The sequence below is a fragment of the Cucurbita moschata genome, unplaced genomic scaffold (assembly GCF_002738365.1).
Source record: "Cucurbita moschata cultivar Rifu unplaced genomic scaffold, Cmos_1.0 Cmo_Scf00027, whole genome shotgun sequence".
In the NCBI taxonomy this organism is placed as follows: Eukaryota; Viridiplantae; Streptophyta; class Magnoliopsida; order Cucurbitales; family Cucurbitaceae; genus Cucurbita; species Cucurbita moschata.
The window spans coordinates 2929276-2946005 of record NW_019268543.1 but is presented as its reverse complement, the minus strand read 5'-3'; the positions used below and the strand labels follow the sequence as shown (position 1 = coordinate 2946005).

The 16730-nt window shown below is 36.9% G+C and overlaps 2 protein-coding genes across 2 annotated transcripts; one reads left to right on the top strand and one right to left on the bottom strand.

Annotated features, from left to right (window-relative positions):
- The first annotated feature begins 1229 nt into the window (after positions 1-1229).
- On the top strand, positions 1230-4005 carry LOC111462545 (glutamyl-tRNA reductase 1, chloroplastic). Its single transcript, XM_023106152.1, has 3 exons — positions 1230-1835; positions 2024-2265; positions 2642-4005. The coding sequence occupies exons 1-3, from the start codon at positions 1577-1579 to the stop codon at positions 3770-3772; spliced, it is 1632 nt and encodes a 543-aa protein (XP_022961920.1). The 5' UTR covers positions 1230-1576; the 3' UTR covers positions 3773-4005.
- Positions 4006-6339: 2334 nt separating this feature from the next.
- Positions 6340-9196, bottom strand: LOC111462543. Its single transcript, XM_023106150.1, has 2 exons — positions 8480-9196; positions 6340-8379 (listed from the first exon to the last, which is right to left on the bottom strand). The coding sequence occupies exons 1-2, from the start codon at positions 8843-8845 to the stop codon at positions 6538-6540; spliced, it is 2208 nt and encodes a 735-aa protein (XP_022961918.1). The 5' UTR covers positions 8846-9196; the 3' UTR covers positions 6340-6537.
- Positions 9197-16730: the final 7534 nt, after the last annotated feature.

The following is a 16730-nucleotide window of genomic DNA, read 5'->3' as shown; positions in this document are numbered from 1 at the left end:
AATTTTTTTTTTTTTTTTTTTTTTTTTGAAGAGATTTGGACAGTGTTTATGGGAAGTAGTTAGGAATACTTCTGAAAAATACATGGTAGTTTCCAAAAATTCTACAAAAATTTAAAAAACATTAAAAAAAAAAAACACGACATGTTTATATTAAAAATTGAAAGAACGAGAAACGTGAACGACATGAAACAAGAAAATGGGATCCGGCAACAACAACTATAACTTGGAATCCACCTCAATTTTTGCTAAATTAAGGACCCAAATGAGGATTTTTTAAGTCAAAGTTTTTCTTTTTAAGGAAATCTTAAACGTTCATCAATAATCATCATAATGTTCTTTATTATGTACATGTGTCTATGTTTAAATGTTCCCTACTTTAGGCTTAAGAAAAGCATCTTCAATCTCTTCCTTTATAATTTTTGCGTATATTCAGTCTCTAAATTGACTGTAATTCTGATCTGTTTCAGACACGATAAATTCTTCATAATTTGGTCTTCCAGCCCCACAGAAAATAACGAGAAATTTGGTAATATAAATAAATATATAATAATTGAGGTGAAAGGTGAGTGACAGAGTTAGAGTCGAGTCCACGTAAGAGTTTGTGAGAAACTTGTGGCAAACACAGACCATGAAATCCTATGATTCAATCCCTATCACATATATGGAAGCTCCCCATCTCTTTGATATCTTATCTTTACTACAAAATCAAATATTCATAATAATAATAGTTATAATAATATTCATAAATATTATTTATTTGTTAAAATATATTTAATCACTTGGTGTTAAAATATTTTTATGTAAGAAAGGAAACCACGTGAATATATTTTAATTTTTTATATATCTTAGATACTGATGGTTGTGTGTCTAACGATTGGCCACCCAGACACGTCGAGGAACACGAGATTTTTTTTTTTTATATAGGAATTCCAACAAAAATTAAAAGGAGAAGATAATTCCAAAATTTGCCATTAAAACAAACGGGTTTGGGTAGATATTGAAAAAATTTCATTTTTACTCTCTAAAATAAGCGATTGAGTATCATAATTGCAGTGCTTTGAGACTCGTTGCCACGATCGTGCGTTGGAATAGACATGTAGCTAGATACAACACACCCGGGTTAAGAGCGGTGTACGTTGGACTAAGTAATGAATTGGAAATATTAGTTATAATAATTTTATTTTTAAAGAAAACCCTAAAAATGGTGGGGGGGGCCTAAGAGGGTGATACCGAGGGGGAGAAGATAGAGGCTGCAAATGAGTGTGGATAAAGGCGTGTGTTCAACCCGCCAATCACAGCGCAGAGATATCGCAAATCCTTCAATTTCCCAATCTCAATTTCAAATCCTCTCTTTCTCTCTCTGATTTGATCCAAATTTCCCAATTCCCAGTTCCCAATTTTTGTTTTTCTACCCACCAACTCTTACTTTCTTGCACAAACCACCTTCCACCACTTCTTCTTCTTCTTCTTCTTCTTCTTCTTCTTCTTCTTCCCATTTGACGACCTCCACCATTTTTGGTTTCTACTCCTCTCCTCTCTTTCCGCTTCGCCGTACTGGGTTTAGGGCTTCCTTTCCATGGCTGTTTCAACCAGTTTTTCCGGTGCTAAATTGGAAGCCCTTTTGTTGAAATCGGCGGCGACTTCCTCTTCTTCTCACCTTCCCCTTTTCTGCAAATCCATTCGGAGCAAGAGAATCCCATTTCAGAGAAGTGGGTTTTCGTCTTTGAGGTGCGAGGTTGCTTCATCGGATGTTTTGGTTCAGAACGATGAAATTGATCGAGCGAAATCTTCCAATCTCTCTGCGCTTGAACAGCTCAAAACCTCTGCTGCTGACAGTATGTATTTCCGCTTTTTTGCTACTTTATTGCTTGAATCGGCTATAGAATCCTCATTTCGACATTCCCAATTCATCAATGTTTAACTTGCATGATTAGCTTTTGGGTATCTGATTGAGAATTTTAGAAAATGCTATATGATTGGAAGAGTTCACTGAAGTTTTGGGTTTGCTCTGTATGGAAATTAGGATATACAAAGGAACGAAGCAGCATTGTTGTGATTGGGCTTAGTATTCATACAACACCTGTTGAAATGCGAGAAAAACTAGCTATTCCTGAGGCAGAGTGGCCTCGCGCCATTGGTGAGCTCTGTGGCTTAAACCACATTGAAGAAGCAGCTGTTCTTAGCACCTGCAACAGAATGGAGATATATGTTGTTGCTCTATCTCAGCATCGTGGAGTGAAAGAAGTGACTGAATGGATGTCTAAGGTTCCTTCTTTTCTCTTCTGTTTTCTTTTAAGTTTTGGGAGCTGAAAATGAACTGTCCTGTCGTTGTTTCCATTGATATTAACATTCATAATCGTTGAAAACTCCTTGTTCATGTTAGATTATGCTCGTATGCTTTTGTTTTCTCTTCTTTTCAAGCATCTCCTCAGCTTTTATGTTTCCAAATGTGTCATAGATTCAAATCTTAGTAGCCATCTGCTTAGAGATATTGAATATCTGGATGAGTCTTCTTTATGTCAAAATTTAACCACAACTATTGAAAGTTTAGAAAAGGATTGTATCATCTGAAAGAATATGTTTTCAATTTTGATCTTATGTGTGTTAGAATGAAATTGTATGAATTGCTGGTTGTTTTCAGACAAGTGGAATCCCGGTTTCGGAAATTTGCCAGCACCGGTTCTTGTTGTATAACAACGATGCCACGCAACATATTTTCGAAGTTTCAGCTGGCCTTGACTCCCTTGTCCTAGGAGAAGGCCAAATCCTTGCTCAGGTTAAACAAGTTGTCAAGGTTGGGCAGGGTGTTGCAGGATTTGGAAGGAACATTAGTGGCCTTTTCAAGCACGCCATCACGGTGGGTAAGCGGGTTAGGACGGAGACTAATATTGCTGCTGGAGCTGTTTCTGTGAGTTCAGCTGCTGTAGAATTGGCCTTAATGAAACTTCCTGAACCCTCACATGCCACTGCAAGAATGCTGGTGATTGGAGCTGGTAAGATGGGAAAGCTTGTTATTAAACATTTGGTAGCTAAAGGCTGCACAAAGATGGTCGTGGTGAATCGATCGGAAGAGCGAGTCACAGCCATCCGTGAGGAAATCAAGGATGTCGAGATCATCTACAAGCCGCTCACCGAAATGCTTAGTTGTGCAGCTGAAGCAGATGTGATATTCACCAGCACAGCTTCTGAAAGCCTTTTGTTTACAAAGGAGGAGGTTAAGAATCTCCCCCCTGTTGGGCATGATGTTGGGGGCTTAAGGCTTTTCCTCGATATCTCCGTTCCTCGAAACGTCGGAGCATGCATCAATGATCTAGAAAATGTACGAGTTTACAATGTCGACGACCTTAAGGAGGTAGTCGCTGCAAATAAGGAGGATAGGCTTCGAAAAGCTATGGAAGCACAATCAATTATCACTGAAGAATCCAAACAATTTGAAGCATGGAGGGATTCATTAGAGACTGTTCCAACAATCAAGAAACTGAGAGCATATGCAGAAAGAATCAGAATGGCTGAACTCGAAAAATGTCTTTCAAAGATGGGTGATGACATCCCAAAGAAAACTCGACGAGCCGTGGACGATCTTAGTCGTGGTATAGTTAACAAGCTGCTTCATGGTCCAATGCAGCATTTGAGATGCGACGGTAGCGACAGCAGGACATTAAGCGAGACGTTGGAGAACATGCACGCGTTAAATAGAATGTTTAGCCTCGAAACAGAGATAGCAGTGTTGGAACAGAAGATCAGAGCTAAAGTTGAACAAAACCAGAAGTAATATGAAACTCTCATTTAGTTTCAGTGTCGAAAATAAGAGGAAAACTCCTCAGTCAGCTCAGTTCGTCGTGATCTCGAATTCGAATTCGTAAGTACTCTCGATTAATACCTCTGTTGTGTTGGCTTGTTCCTTGTGCATTATTATTCACATCTGTATCTGAAATGTTGTTAAGTTTTGTAATTAAGATACTGATTTTCTTCAATATATAGAGATAATCCTTGATTCTTCTGTCATTCTGTGATATCTCTTCAGTCAGTATGGATATTATTTTAGTCTGAATGGTTTTGGGATTGCTATGGTTTCAGTGCCATTTGTGTAAAAGAAGAATCACATGGACAGATCAAGATCAGTGTAACTTAGTGAATTTAAAACTGTTTTAGAGTTTCAATGCTCATGTGAAGCTGAAGCTTTTCTTGTGCAAAAGTTCTTTTATATTTTACTATTATCTTATTTTAACCACGTTTCTGTACACTGATTTTGTAGCAAAAATGGGTATAATCATGTTCTAATTAGAGTGTTTAATATAATGGAGATGGGACTTCTTTTTTTCTTCGTGGGGCGAACTAGCTGTAGTCGAACTCGAACTGTGAGATCTAACCTCAGTTGGAGAGGAGAATGAAATCTCTCCCTAATGATACGTTGGTGATACGTAATGAACCAAGTAAACAATCTTTGCTAGTGGTGGGTTTGAGCTGTTACTGATGGTATTAGAGCTAGACATCGGCCGGTGTTCCAAGGAGAATGTTGGGCCCCAAGGGAGGTGGATTGTAAGATCTCACATCGGATGGAGATGAGAATGAAGTTTTCTTTTTAAGGGTGTGAAAACCTTTCTCTGTAAGATGCGTTTTAAAACCGTAAGGCTAACGATGATACAAATGGGTGTGGAAACTTCTCTCTAGTAGACGCGTTTTAAAACCGTAAGGCCGACGACAATACGTAACGGGCCAAAGCGGACAATATTTGCTAGCAATGGGCTTGGACCATTTCAAATGGTATCAGAGTCAGCACTGTCTGGCTGACGGCGATACGTAATGAACAGACAATATTTGCTAACGGTGGGCTTAGACGGTTACAAATGGTATGAGAGAGCTCGTCACTGGATGGTGTGAGACATTGATTTGAGTTGGGCCAGACCCTCTCCATAGTAAACATGTTTTAAAATTGTGAGATTGACGACGATACTCTAGCAGTAGGTTTGAGTTGTTATACAGGTAACTGAGACAAGTCGAAGCTGAATCAAGTCACCCATGAGGTAACGAGAATGGCCTTACTCAATCGGCCTAAATCGAGGAGTAAGGCCGACCATTAGAAAAGGATGTGACCTACTGAGTTGAGTATTAACTAGGTCAATGCTTTCCCTTATTTCTCTCAAACTATTTCGATACATTGTATCAGTCTTATATGTCAAGAAAGGAAACAATATCACAATTAAGTAATGCAATTATTATCCCGACTCAACTCACTCTTAATTAGGTATCTAAATGAAGCAGTTATAGCTTCAAATCAATACAAGTAATTGATGTGTAAATACCGAGTAAAGGACTCACCTCGTGATCATTTGATGAGATCCATGGATCTAAGATTACGTGTCATAATTTATTAATAAAATATAAAAAATTATTCAAAATATATTTTAAAAATGAAAATTGGTATATAATTGCATTTATTGTCCCACATGTATTGAGAATAATATGTTTTCATAATTATTGAATTCTAATAACTATTTTTCCCCTTCTAATAACGAATATATATATATATATTAAAATAAAGCAAAAGATATTTAAAATTAGCCGACATCAATTAAAAAAAAACACAGATATTAAAAATATATAATTAATTAATAATATAGTTTCTAGACAAGTATTTAATCGATAATTACCTAAATTAATATTACAATGACAACGTTAAAAAAATACATGTCAATCATCGCTAAAACATGTTTTTTTTTTTTTTTGATACATGTCAATTATGGTTATGTTTACCTAAATTTCTTTAAATGCAGGCACGTTTTAAAAGTTATAAATTATTGTCTATTTTCAATATACACCACATTAGTAGTGACGGTGGATAATTCGAATCTCTCGAAACATGAGTCAGTACAGTATCAAAGACATATTTTGTTGTTAGTATTGAATTAAATGGGTGTTTTTCATCTTACTAACTAGCGTTAGAAAACACTCTACAATCAAGAAGTAACAGGCCAATTCCACAGCTAGCCTCATGAAAAATGACTTTGTGAGATCTCACAATACACCGACCTTCGAAATCTAGTGTCTTTGCTGGCATACCACTTACACCCTCTTTTAGAGTCTAGCGTCGTCCCTAGCACCCACCTTTAGAATCTAGTCCGGTTCAGGGCTTTTTCATTTTAGGGTATTCTCACAAAGTTTTAAAACGTGTCTATCAGGGTGAGGTTTTCACATCCTTATAAAAGATGTTTCATTCATCTCTCCAACCGACGTAGGATCTCATCCCACCAATCTCGGGCACCAAATTTGATATCATTTTTACCAACGCCCCATCATTGAATCATTAGTAGTATATATATAATAAAAAAAAAAAAGAAGAAAAGGTGGAACTTTTGGTTGAATAAAGAAGAATAAAAAGAAAAACAAAAAGGCCCATCTTTCTCTACATGAAACCTACACAAAGCTGAGTGTAAGCATGGAATTCATGATCATGTGAAAACCCCACTTTGCCCCCACAAATCCTTCTCTACTGTACTTTTTTTTTTACCCTTTTGCAAAATCATTCCTCCCCAGCTTCTAGAACCTGGCGTTTTCGAATCCGTGCAAATCGCCGACTCTACTTCTCAGCGATTTTTTCATAATCGCCACTCTCGCCAGCTTCTCCGCCGCCCTCCACGCCGACGTCGGCGTCAACGGCTCTCCGTTTTCATCCACCATCGTCGGACCTTCCTTATCGCCGCCACCTCTCCTAACTGGCGTTGTCGTCATTATATGCTGCTGCTGATGTAATTCGAATTGTTGCTGCCTTCGCCATTGGAGCTCTGCCAGCTCTACTTCCAGCTCACGCACGGACACGTCAGCACTGGTTGATCCTGATTGGATTAGTAATGCACGCGCCGACGCCAGTAAATGATGCGCGCTTGTGTGATCTTCGTATTCGATTAATCTCCTGGATTCTGCAACAGCGCGGGTTGTTATGAACGTGTTTCTCAGCCGTTCGACCTTCGGAGCGGATGATCCGACGGCTATTGGGCGTGCGATGAGGATGTCTTGTTCTCGGCTATACACTACTTCTTGTGTGGATGGGTCCTTGTAGAGACACTGCATAGTCATCACGTGGTGGGTCCCACTCGCCGATGTCGGAATCTTCAATTCTACGAGTAATTCCCTTTCCTCCTCGGCGTATAAATCGCCGAGCCGGACCGAACCCAAGCTGCAGACCGTAGGCCGTCCTGTACAGGAATATATGGCGGAGATCACGACGGGAGAGGAGCCGGTCTGGAAGCCCAGCTGAATACGGAGGTCTTGAACCACCACGCTTAATAACCCGCTTACGCATTTTGCAAAGGCGTCCTCCGCCGGTTCTTGACAGTATCCGCCGCTCTTTCCGAACCCGGATGCGTGAACCGGGATTTCTATATGGGCGAACCGGGTGGATGACTCGTGCTTTCTCAAATGCCGTTGATTAGAATGGATCCGCTCGTCTTGGCCGTCGGATAGAAGCATGATACTGGCAACCGGGTTTTTCTCTCGCCGGTCCTCGAGTACTTTTGTGGCCTTTCTCAAAGCCTCCCCCACGCTGGATCCTTGGCTGCAGACCAGCGCGTCGATCACGTGCAGAGCCGCACGTTGGCCTTGAGCCGACATTCTCCTCAACGGCAACACCCTTTTGGGAGTGGCGGAGAAAGCGACGACGGCGAGTCGGTCCGACGAGCCCAACGACGAAATGACCAATCGCATGGCTCGTTTCAGCATCATCAATTTGGGCCCCGTCATGCTTCCACTTACGTCTAGCACCGTCACTAAATCGATCGGCGCACGGCGGGATGGGTCTAATAAATTCGCGTTGGCTCTGTTTCTGGCCGGATGCGGCGGTGGCGCTTTTACTTTCAGAGCCACCGCGTAAGTCTCGTGGGTATGTCCGGATGATATCAGCGCCGTTTCAGGGAGGAGCCGGACCTGAACATTGGTCCTCTGATTTGAAGATTTGATGGAACTCGAAGGCGGCTTTGGGTTAACAAAGAAGCCTTGAAATTCCTCAACATCGTCTTGGTTCTCATCGGCTTCAGGGATGGGGATAATCCGGCCGCCGGCGGTGGGGGACAAAAGAGGCTCGTCGTCATCGTAGGACCTGAATTCCAATGGCTTGGATTTAAAAGCTGTGGGGGAAGATTCAATCATGGGTTTATCCTGAATCTTGGGTTTAGAATCATGTTGGGTCAGTGGGCCCAGATTTTTATGGGCAGCGAGCAGAGGAACGTCTTTCCATGTGGTGTTGCAGACTGGACAAACAAGAGAGGCGTGGTTTCTGACATGAGCGGCTATACAAGGAAAATGAAACGCATGGCCACACTCCGCCGTGTAAATCGCCGTCCCATGTCCCGTCTTCACGCTACTCAAACAGATTCCACAGCTACTCTGTTTCAAGAAAACAGAACAGAACAGAACAAAAAACCCCATACGTCAAATTCGTAAATTCCCTAAAAAAAAAAAACAGACAAAACCCCAGAAATCTTACTCTAAACTTGAAACTGTTCTTGAAAAGCGAGAGTTTAAGAGGGGAACGAGGAGAAGACGGATTTGAACCCAAAATCCCTCGTTGAGATTTAGCAGATTTGGGAGTAGAAGCAGAGGAAGAAGAGGTCTTGCATTGAAGCGTGGTGGACTTCTCAACAGCGTCGTGGGTTGTCCGACAGCGAAGGCCAGGGCTAGTCAGTGGCTGATTAGACTGCAGCCGAGGAGTAGAAGGGTTGCTAAAGAAACCCAATCGGACACAGCTTCTAGGACTGGGATTAGCAGTGCCGGAGCTCCTCTGTTTCTCCGAATTAGAATCTGAATCTCGAGAAACAGTAGTACAGAAGGCCTTCCTCCAACCGGTACCCATTTGGGGGAAGAGAAAGAGAAGAAAAGGGTCGATGAAAATGGAGTTAGTTTAAAGAAGGAACAAAAGATGGATCTGAAAGACACAGAGAAAAACAGAGAGAAAAACAGAGCATGGCATGGGGATCAGATCAGAGGAAGAAGAAGAAGAAGAAGAAGAAGAAGAAGAAGAAAGGGAAAAGGTTAATGGGTTTGTTCTTGTTGATTGGCGTTTGGAATGGGTATTTATTAGATTTGAATGTTGGGTCTGTTCTAGTTACCAATAGGCCCAAAAAGATCTCTGTTTTTCTCTGAGAAATACAGGCAGCTCGTCTCCCTCCCTGTCCTTAGGCCCTTGCATCTATGGGGATATGTATATATATAATAAATATTCATTGGAAAAGGTGAATTTCGGGTATGAAATTACCAAATTAACCTTTTATTTCTCCTTTTTTTCCTTTAAGAAAAAGGAAAGTGAAGAACGGTCAACGACCGACCCTCAACGTTAACTCCGGATCGGACAAGCCCTCTTATTCTCCATGCTCTTTGTGAGCTCCTGTTTTTCACCCAATTCTATAAAATTTAACCCTTTTTTAATTTTAATATATAATAGTTTACTCCACCATTAATCAATTTTTATTAATATATATATATATATATCTCGTTAAAATAAAATCTTATAAAAAAATAATAATTTATTTCTTTTATTATATGTCTGAGTTATATTTTAATTTTGGAAAAATAGAATTATTTATAAACGAATATAGTATTTTATTTAATTTTGTAGTTAATTTAGGTTATATAAAGTATAATAGTGTATGGTAAGGTAGAAAATAGTATATGATGATGAGGTGATACTAGCCGTATGATTAGATGAGATTGATTGAGTTATGATGATCCTACGGTGGTGGAAAAAGGGGATAAAATCACGACAGTCTAGGCCTTTAGTCCTACGGAATTGATGTGTGTGCCCTATACTATACTATACTATACTCCCCCCCCCCCCGCTACGCAAGATTTCAAAAGGTTGAAAATTACGCCAAATATTTCACTTTTTTAAGAATTTTATTTATTTATTTATTTTCTGACGTGTCCATTTCCCTAATTTACTTCCTCTCTCCACCCCTCTTTCAAATGTCAACTCACTTCCTCAACAAAAAAGACACTTTTAGGTAAGTTGCTTCTTTCGTAAATCTTCGAGCTATCTTGTGACACACCCGAACGCTTACAAAGAACTGGTTGATTCTATTACATTTGGTTGTCAGGTGATCATTATAGCTTTAATTCGTTTTATTTATCTGTGAGAAGAGAGGAACAAAACATTCCTCACAAGGGTATACAAACCAACGTCTCTCAAATGGGTGAATTGTGAAGTTCCACAACAGTTGGAGAGGAGAACAAAACGTTCTTTATAAGTATGTGGAAACTCCGTAACGCTAACATCGATACATAACGGATCAAAGTAAACAATATTTATTAACCACACGACAAACCCATGATCGTTTTTATGTAGTTTTGTTGATTGCTTAACACATGGAATTATAATGTTCGGGAATGATTTCAAAGTAATTATTGGCGGACTCGAACCAAACATCTCTTATTCACCGCCACAAGTTTTCCCTTTTACAACATTTGGTCCCTTCCCTTTTTCTTCAAATCTTTTTTTTTTTTCATTTTCAAATTTATATTATATTATTGATTTCTTTTTTTATATATAGAGGTTTGAAAATATATTTGTCAAAGTCAACGTATCAAAAATGAATTGGTCTTGCCTTGCCTTGTCATCCTTTTGTTCCAAGTACCGAGGTGTTTAAATCTTTTAATGCACTGGATTTTCTTTAATTTAATTTTATTTAAATGGGAGAATGGTGGGCCCCCTTTTATTAGCCAACGTGGACAACAGCATTCCATGTGGGATGCCCATGTCATTACCATCTAACTTATTTTTTACCTCCACGTGGCACCACCACACATGTCTACTTCTGGTCAAACTCGTTGACCAGATCCTCCAAAAATCATAATCAATCTCTTTCATTTTCCTAATAGAGAAATTAGGTTGGTGGGTTTCCGATTAAGAATCGAACTCTCCTAGCACCCGTGTGTCCCAACATTCTCTTACATCTCCTGTGACATTATCATATTACATATTATTTCTTGCTTCTACACGAATCTGCTACATCTTATCTTAAGGATAATTCTCATTCGGATATGGTCTTAGTTCATTCATGCACTCAGTGTCATCAAGCATAGTAGCTAGATTATTCTCACTCAGATGTGGTCTCGGTTCATTCATGCACTCAGTGTCATCAAGCATAGTAGCTAGATCATTCTCACTCGGATGTGGTATCAGTTCATTCATGCACTCAGTGTCATCAAGCATGGAAGCTAGATCATTCTCACTCGGATGTGGTATCAGTTCATTCATGCACTTAGTGTCATCAAGCATGGAAGCTAGATCATTCTCACTCGGATGTGGTATCAGTTCATTCATGCACTCAGTGTCATCAAGCATGGAAGCTAGATCATTCTCACTCGGATGTGGTATCAGTTCATTCATGCACTCAGTGTCATCAAGCATGGTAGCTAGATTGTTCTCACTCGGATGTGGTCTCGGTTCATTCATGCACCTAGTGTCATCGAGCATGGTAGTTAGATTGTTCTCATTTAGATGTAATCTCAGTTCATTCATGTACTCAGTGTCACCAAACATGGTAGCTAGGGTGCAAAGAGAAGGGTGGGGTTTAAGAATGATAAGGAGTGATTTGAGGGTGTTTGATGAAGGAAATAGCAATGACATAGCACATGACCTTAATTTAATTCAACATCCCATATGGAAGTAAGCCCACAAGAGTTTCTTTCAACTTTTTAATTATTTAATTATTTTTATAAAAATTGGATTAAATTTGAAATTAATAAGATTCCCATCAATTTCAAAGCACCAAATCGCTCTGGATTTGTGTAATCGCCTGTATTCAATTATAACCCATGTGGGTTTCTCTGTATTTTTTGACAACCCATCTCGGACAATTTTATATTACCATATCATATTATCGAACAAATAAATAAATAATTAAATAATTAAATGTGGGCTTCTTATGGTCTTTTCTTCATACCAATTTCCAAATAATTAATATATCGCCGATTACGTCATTAATCTTTAACCATCCTTAAATCCTTTCATTTTCATATTACAAAAGTATCCCTAAACTCTGTAGTAAGTTTCAGACTTTAAAAATTTGTATTTTTTTTTTAAAAAATAATTAATTTACTCCTCGAGTTTAAATTTCATATCAATTGTCACGTCAATTTTCATATAATAAATGAAAAAAAAATGGTATAAGGTTGGTTAGAGAGAGAGAAAGCAAATAGTGGTGGAGGAGAAGAGTTGGTTAAAAAACGACATAAAATGTGTCGTATCATTCACATGGAAGATAACATTAAAAAACAGGTCTAGAGATAGAGAGAGAAAGAGTTGGTTTGAATTTTAAATAATATTTAAATTGTAATGAGAATATATATATACATACATATATATATATATATATATATATATATATATATATATGAAAGGGCCTTCACTACTTCTGGTTGGTTGTTAAGATGCTCCCATTATTAGTCCCCATCTTTTCTTTAACTCCAAAAAAAAATTAAGAAGAAAACAACAAAAATAATAAAATAAATAAATAAAACTCCTTTTACATTTTTACCCTTTTAATTTCCACGTGGTTAATTATTTAAAATAAAATAAACTATTTATAATTAAATGAACTATTAGAGCCTGACAAGGGACAGTGTGCTAGCGAAGACGCTGGCCCAAGAAGAGTAGACAGTGAGATCTCATGTTGATTCGAGAGGAACAATGTCTACTACTAGTGATTTGGGCTGTTACTTTGAACCATCAACCGAGACTGATGCTAAAGCAGCTCTATAAATGTATGGCTCGAGTGAAGGTATAAGAAGAATTTGGATCGGGGATAATTTATTAATTATTTAATAATGTTTGTACAATGAATGTGTGATAAGGGAGGGAACTATGACTTTGCTTTGCAATGAAGACAATTGTAGCCTTCTTTGTGGCCACTCAGATTTGAAGCAAAACTTTTATTAGATTTTTATTTATTTAATTAATTTATTAAATAAATATCCTTTTTTTTTAATAAATAAAGAAATAAAATAGAGAATACAATGAATCAAGTTTATGACCCAAGTCATGACATCTTTTGCCATGCTATTTTATTTTATTTTTTTATTTCTATTTCTTATGAAATTCTAATCGATATTTTAATAAATTGTCGGTCTGACAATATTGTCTCTCTCGAGTTTTTTCTTAGGATTTTAAAACGAGTTCACTTGAGAGAGGTTTCAATACTATGTTTTGTTTCTCTCTCTAACTTATGTGAGATTGTGAGATCTCACAATCTACCCTTTTCTCGTGTCCAGCTTTCTCGTTGGCACAACACTTGATGTCTGATTCTGATATCATTTGTAACCGTCTAAAGAATCATAATCCACCCTCCGTAGGGGTCCAACTTCCTAGTTGGCACGCCACCTGATGTCTGGCTCTGATATCATTTGTAACCGTCTAAAGAATCACAATCCACTCCCCTTAGGGGTCTAGCTTCCATGTTGACATACCATCCAGTGTCTGGCTCTGATAACATTTGTAAACATCTAAAGAATCTCAATCCACCCTCCTTGGGGGTCCAGCTTCCTTATTGGCACACTGCGTGGTGTCTGACTCTGATATCATTTGTAATCGTCTAAAGAATCACAATCCACCTTCTTTGGGGGTCTAGCTACCTCGTTGGCACACTGTTTGGACTTTGCCTATGATATCATTTGTAACCGTCTAAAGAATCACAATCTACTCTCCTCGATGGTCCAGCTTCCTCATCGGCTCACCATCCAGTGTCTAACTCCAATATCATTTGTAACCGTCTAAAGAAGACAACATATGCTAGCGGTGAGCTTGAGCTATTAATTAGTCACGAAATTAATTAAAAAAGCACAATTTTTAGAGAGAGAGAGAGAGAGAGAGAAAAACCATATTGAAGAAGAGACATTAGACAATTTAAAAAGACATTGTGGTTTGAAATGTTTGAAAATTGGAAAACCAAACAAAAAAAATGAGATGCTTACATAACTTCGTACCCTTAATTAATCCTCAAACCTCTCTTACTTTTTCAACTAATACCAAACAACGACACAACCCTTCCCCTTTTTCTCTTTGTCTCTTCTTCCTATACAAAAACATATAACAAATTAACTCGAGTTTTATCGAACGCCTTCTTTCCTCTATCAATCCAACGAAAACCTGTCTCCAACGCTCGGGGCCTTCTAAAAAACCTCGACTTGATTGAAGCAGTTTATGTTAACCCAATCATATTCTCGAAGACAACGATGTTGTAGCATAGCTTGTCATGTTATTTACAAACGCCAAAACATACCCATGTGGGATGGTCTCTTCTTGTGGGGGACGGATTGAAAGTTTCAAGCTTTTTCATCATATATTTCACCCATATACTCCTTCTATGTCTATGGATTAAGCGTTTGGATCGATGAGCTCTCTCGTAAACAAACAAGCATCTTTCATTTCAATTATTTTGTAAAAAATGTAATTCGTCGCAATAAAATTGTTTGATGGGATAGTTAACGACTTTTTCCATCTGCACATGTTGTTATTTGAAAAAACACGAACGGATTAAAATTGAAATTTCACTTCAGCTCCGTTCAACATTTAAGAACCAATTTAAAAGAGTCAAAAGAGAAGTTTAGTTTCAACAGACATGGGCTAACCACTACAACTGATTCTTTAATGAGTCCGACATAATATTAATTTTTAAATTAATTAGTAATTTGTTTAATAATTATGGTTGGTGATTAGCTTAATGATATTGTTGGTTCATGAACCATCACTCACAAATGTATGGAGGTTAGGAAGTTAGGAGTTGGAAGTTTTTCCATAATAATAATAATAATCATTTATTTTCTTTTCGGGATTTAGATAACCGAGTAAAAAAGGTGCATATGAATGAACTGATATCACATTCAATTGTGAGCGATTACGAGGATAGACCGACTAAGAGAAACTTAAAAGAATTGAAAGTTTATAAAATTTTAATGTGAATCTCTAACCTCTTGATATTTTAATCAATTGAGCTATGTTCAAGTTGACTGGTATATATAATGATAAACTACTTAGATATCAATTTATAAGGAACCAAATCGTCGTATAATAAAAGTCAACCCACGTCGTTTTAATGAGATTTTGAACGATAGAGCCGTGTGCAAATTGTTACATATTTTTTAATTATGAAAGCTAAATTATTATTGATTTACGATTTACGATGAATAAATAAAAATAATAATTAATGAGAGAAAATAATTGGTGAGAGAGAAAACATGGGTCCGCCAGCCAATGTTGGATTCTGCAAATGTTGTAGTAAGAAATAGGAATCTAGCGTTTTCGTTGGCACACTGTTTGGCGTCTGTGTATCGTCATTAGTTTCACGATTTTAAAACGTGTTGCTTAGAAGATGATTTCACACCTTTATAAGGAGCGCTTCGTTTCCCTCATCAACCGATGTGGGATCTCACGAGAGGTGGCGACCATTCTCAAGAACCAAAAAGTCTCTGGACACGCCTCCTAGGCTTACTACTCACCTCTGCTTGATCACAGATTCTCGACCCTGTTGTTGGCTTCCACTTCAGTTGACCTCATTAATCCCACATCGGTTGGAAGAAGGGAACAAAACATTCCTTAAACATGCGTGATTTTGAATAGGTCATAAAAGTCATAATTAACCTTCAAGCACGCGTGATTTTGGATAAGGAATCTACATATCTATATATTATCCATACTTTTTCTCTTTTAATATATTAAATATATTGGGTTCTTTACATTTTTACCATTATATTACTAAAACATTGTATAATCTTTTTTCTTTTTTTAATAGAAATGCATATAAAAGTTTATTAATTTAATTTTTTTACTTTTGTTAATATTATTTTAAAAAATATATATTTTGCAAATAATATATGTAATTATTATGAGTAAAAAGGTTATTTAATATAATTCATTTTACAAGATTGAATAGATTCACCCCAGGCCCAATGGGCTTTTGTCTTATGGGCCTCCCAAATTTGAACGACCCAAATTATAATTTTTATATTTTCTTTAAAAAATTACTTTATTTTATAATATAGTTTTTTAATATATATATATATATATATTTGGCTACTTGATTAAACGACGGTTTGTTTCGACACTAATGTAATGGAGATGTGACACGTAATATCGAATTTGAATTTAGTCAAAGTTCGATTTTATATTTTGATAACTAAAATTATTAATTCAAAAGTCGGGATTATTATATCTTGAAAATTTAATTTATTTTGATTATCTTAATCAAATTATAATTTCCATTTATTGATGGGTATAATGTCCTTTTAAGTCAATTAAATTGTAATATTGGTTTGTTGGATATAAATTAATTTAATTTGGATTTGGATTTGAGATGTTAGGTTTGGATTAATTGAATTTAATTAAAATTTGGACAACTCAGCTGCTTGACTTGTTCGTGATTTAACGCAATGCTTTTAAGAGTTGACTAATAGATGCTTTATTAACTTAATTGTTTAACTTAATTGTTTGGTTGCAATCGTGATCCCCTTTTGATATAAACAAATGTTCTCTTAATAATAATAATAATAATAATAATAATAATTGTTTTGGTTTTATATTTTTTTTAAATAATGTCTACTTTTTTACCATTTTGTATAAATTTTTCATTTTTCTTAAAAATATATATTTTAATTTTAATCTAAATTTCAAAAACTAAATTACTTTAAAACTATTTTTGTTAGTTTTCAAATTTTGACATAATTTTTTAATAGTTTGAAAAATAGGT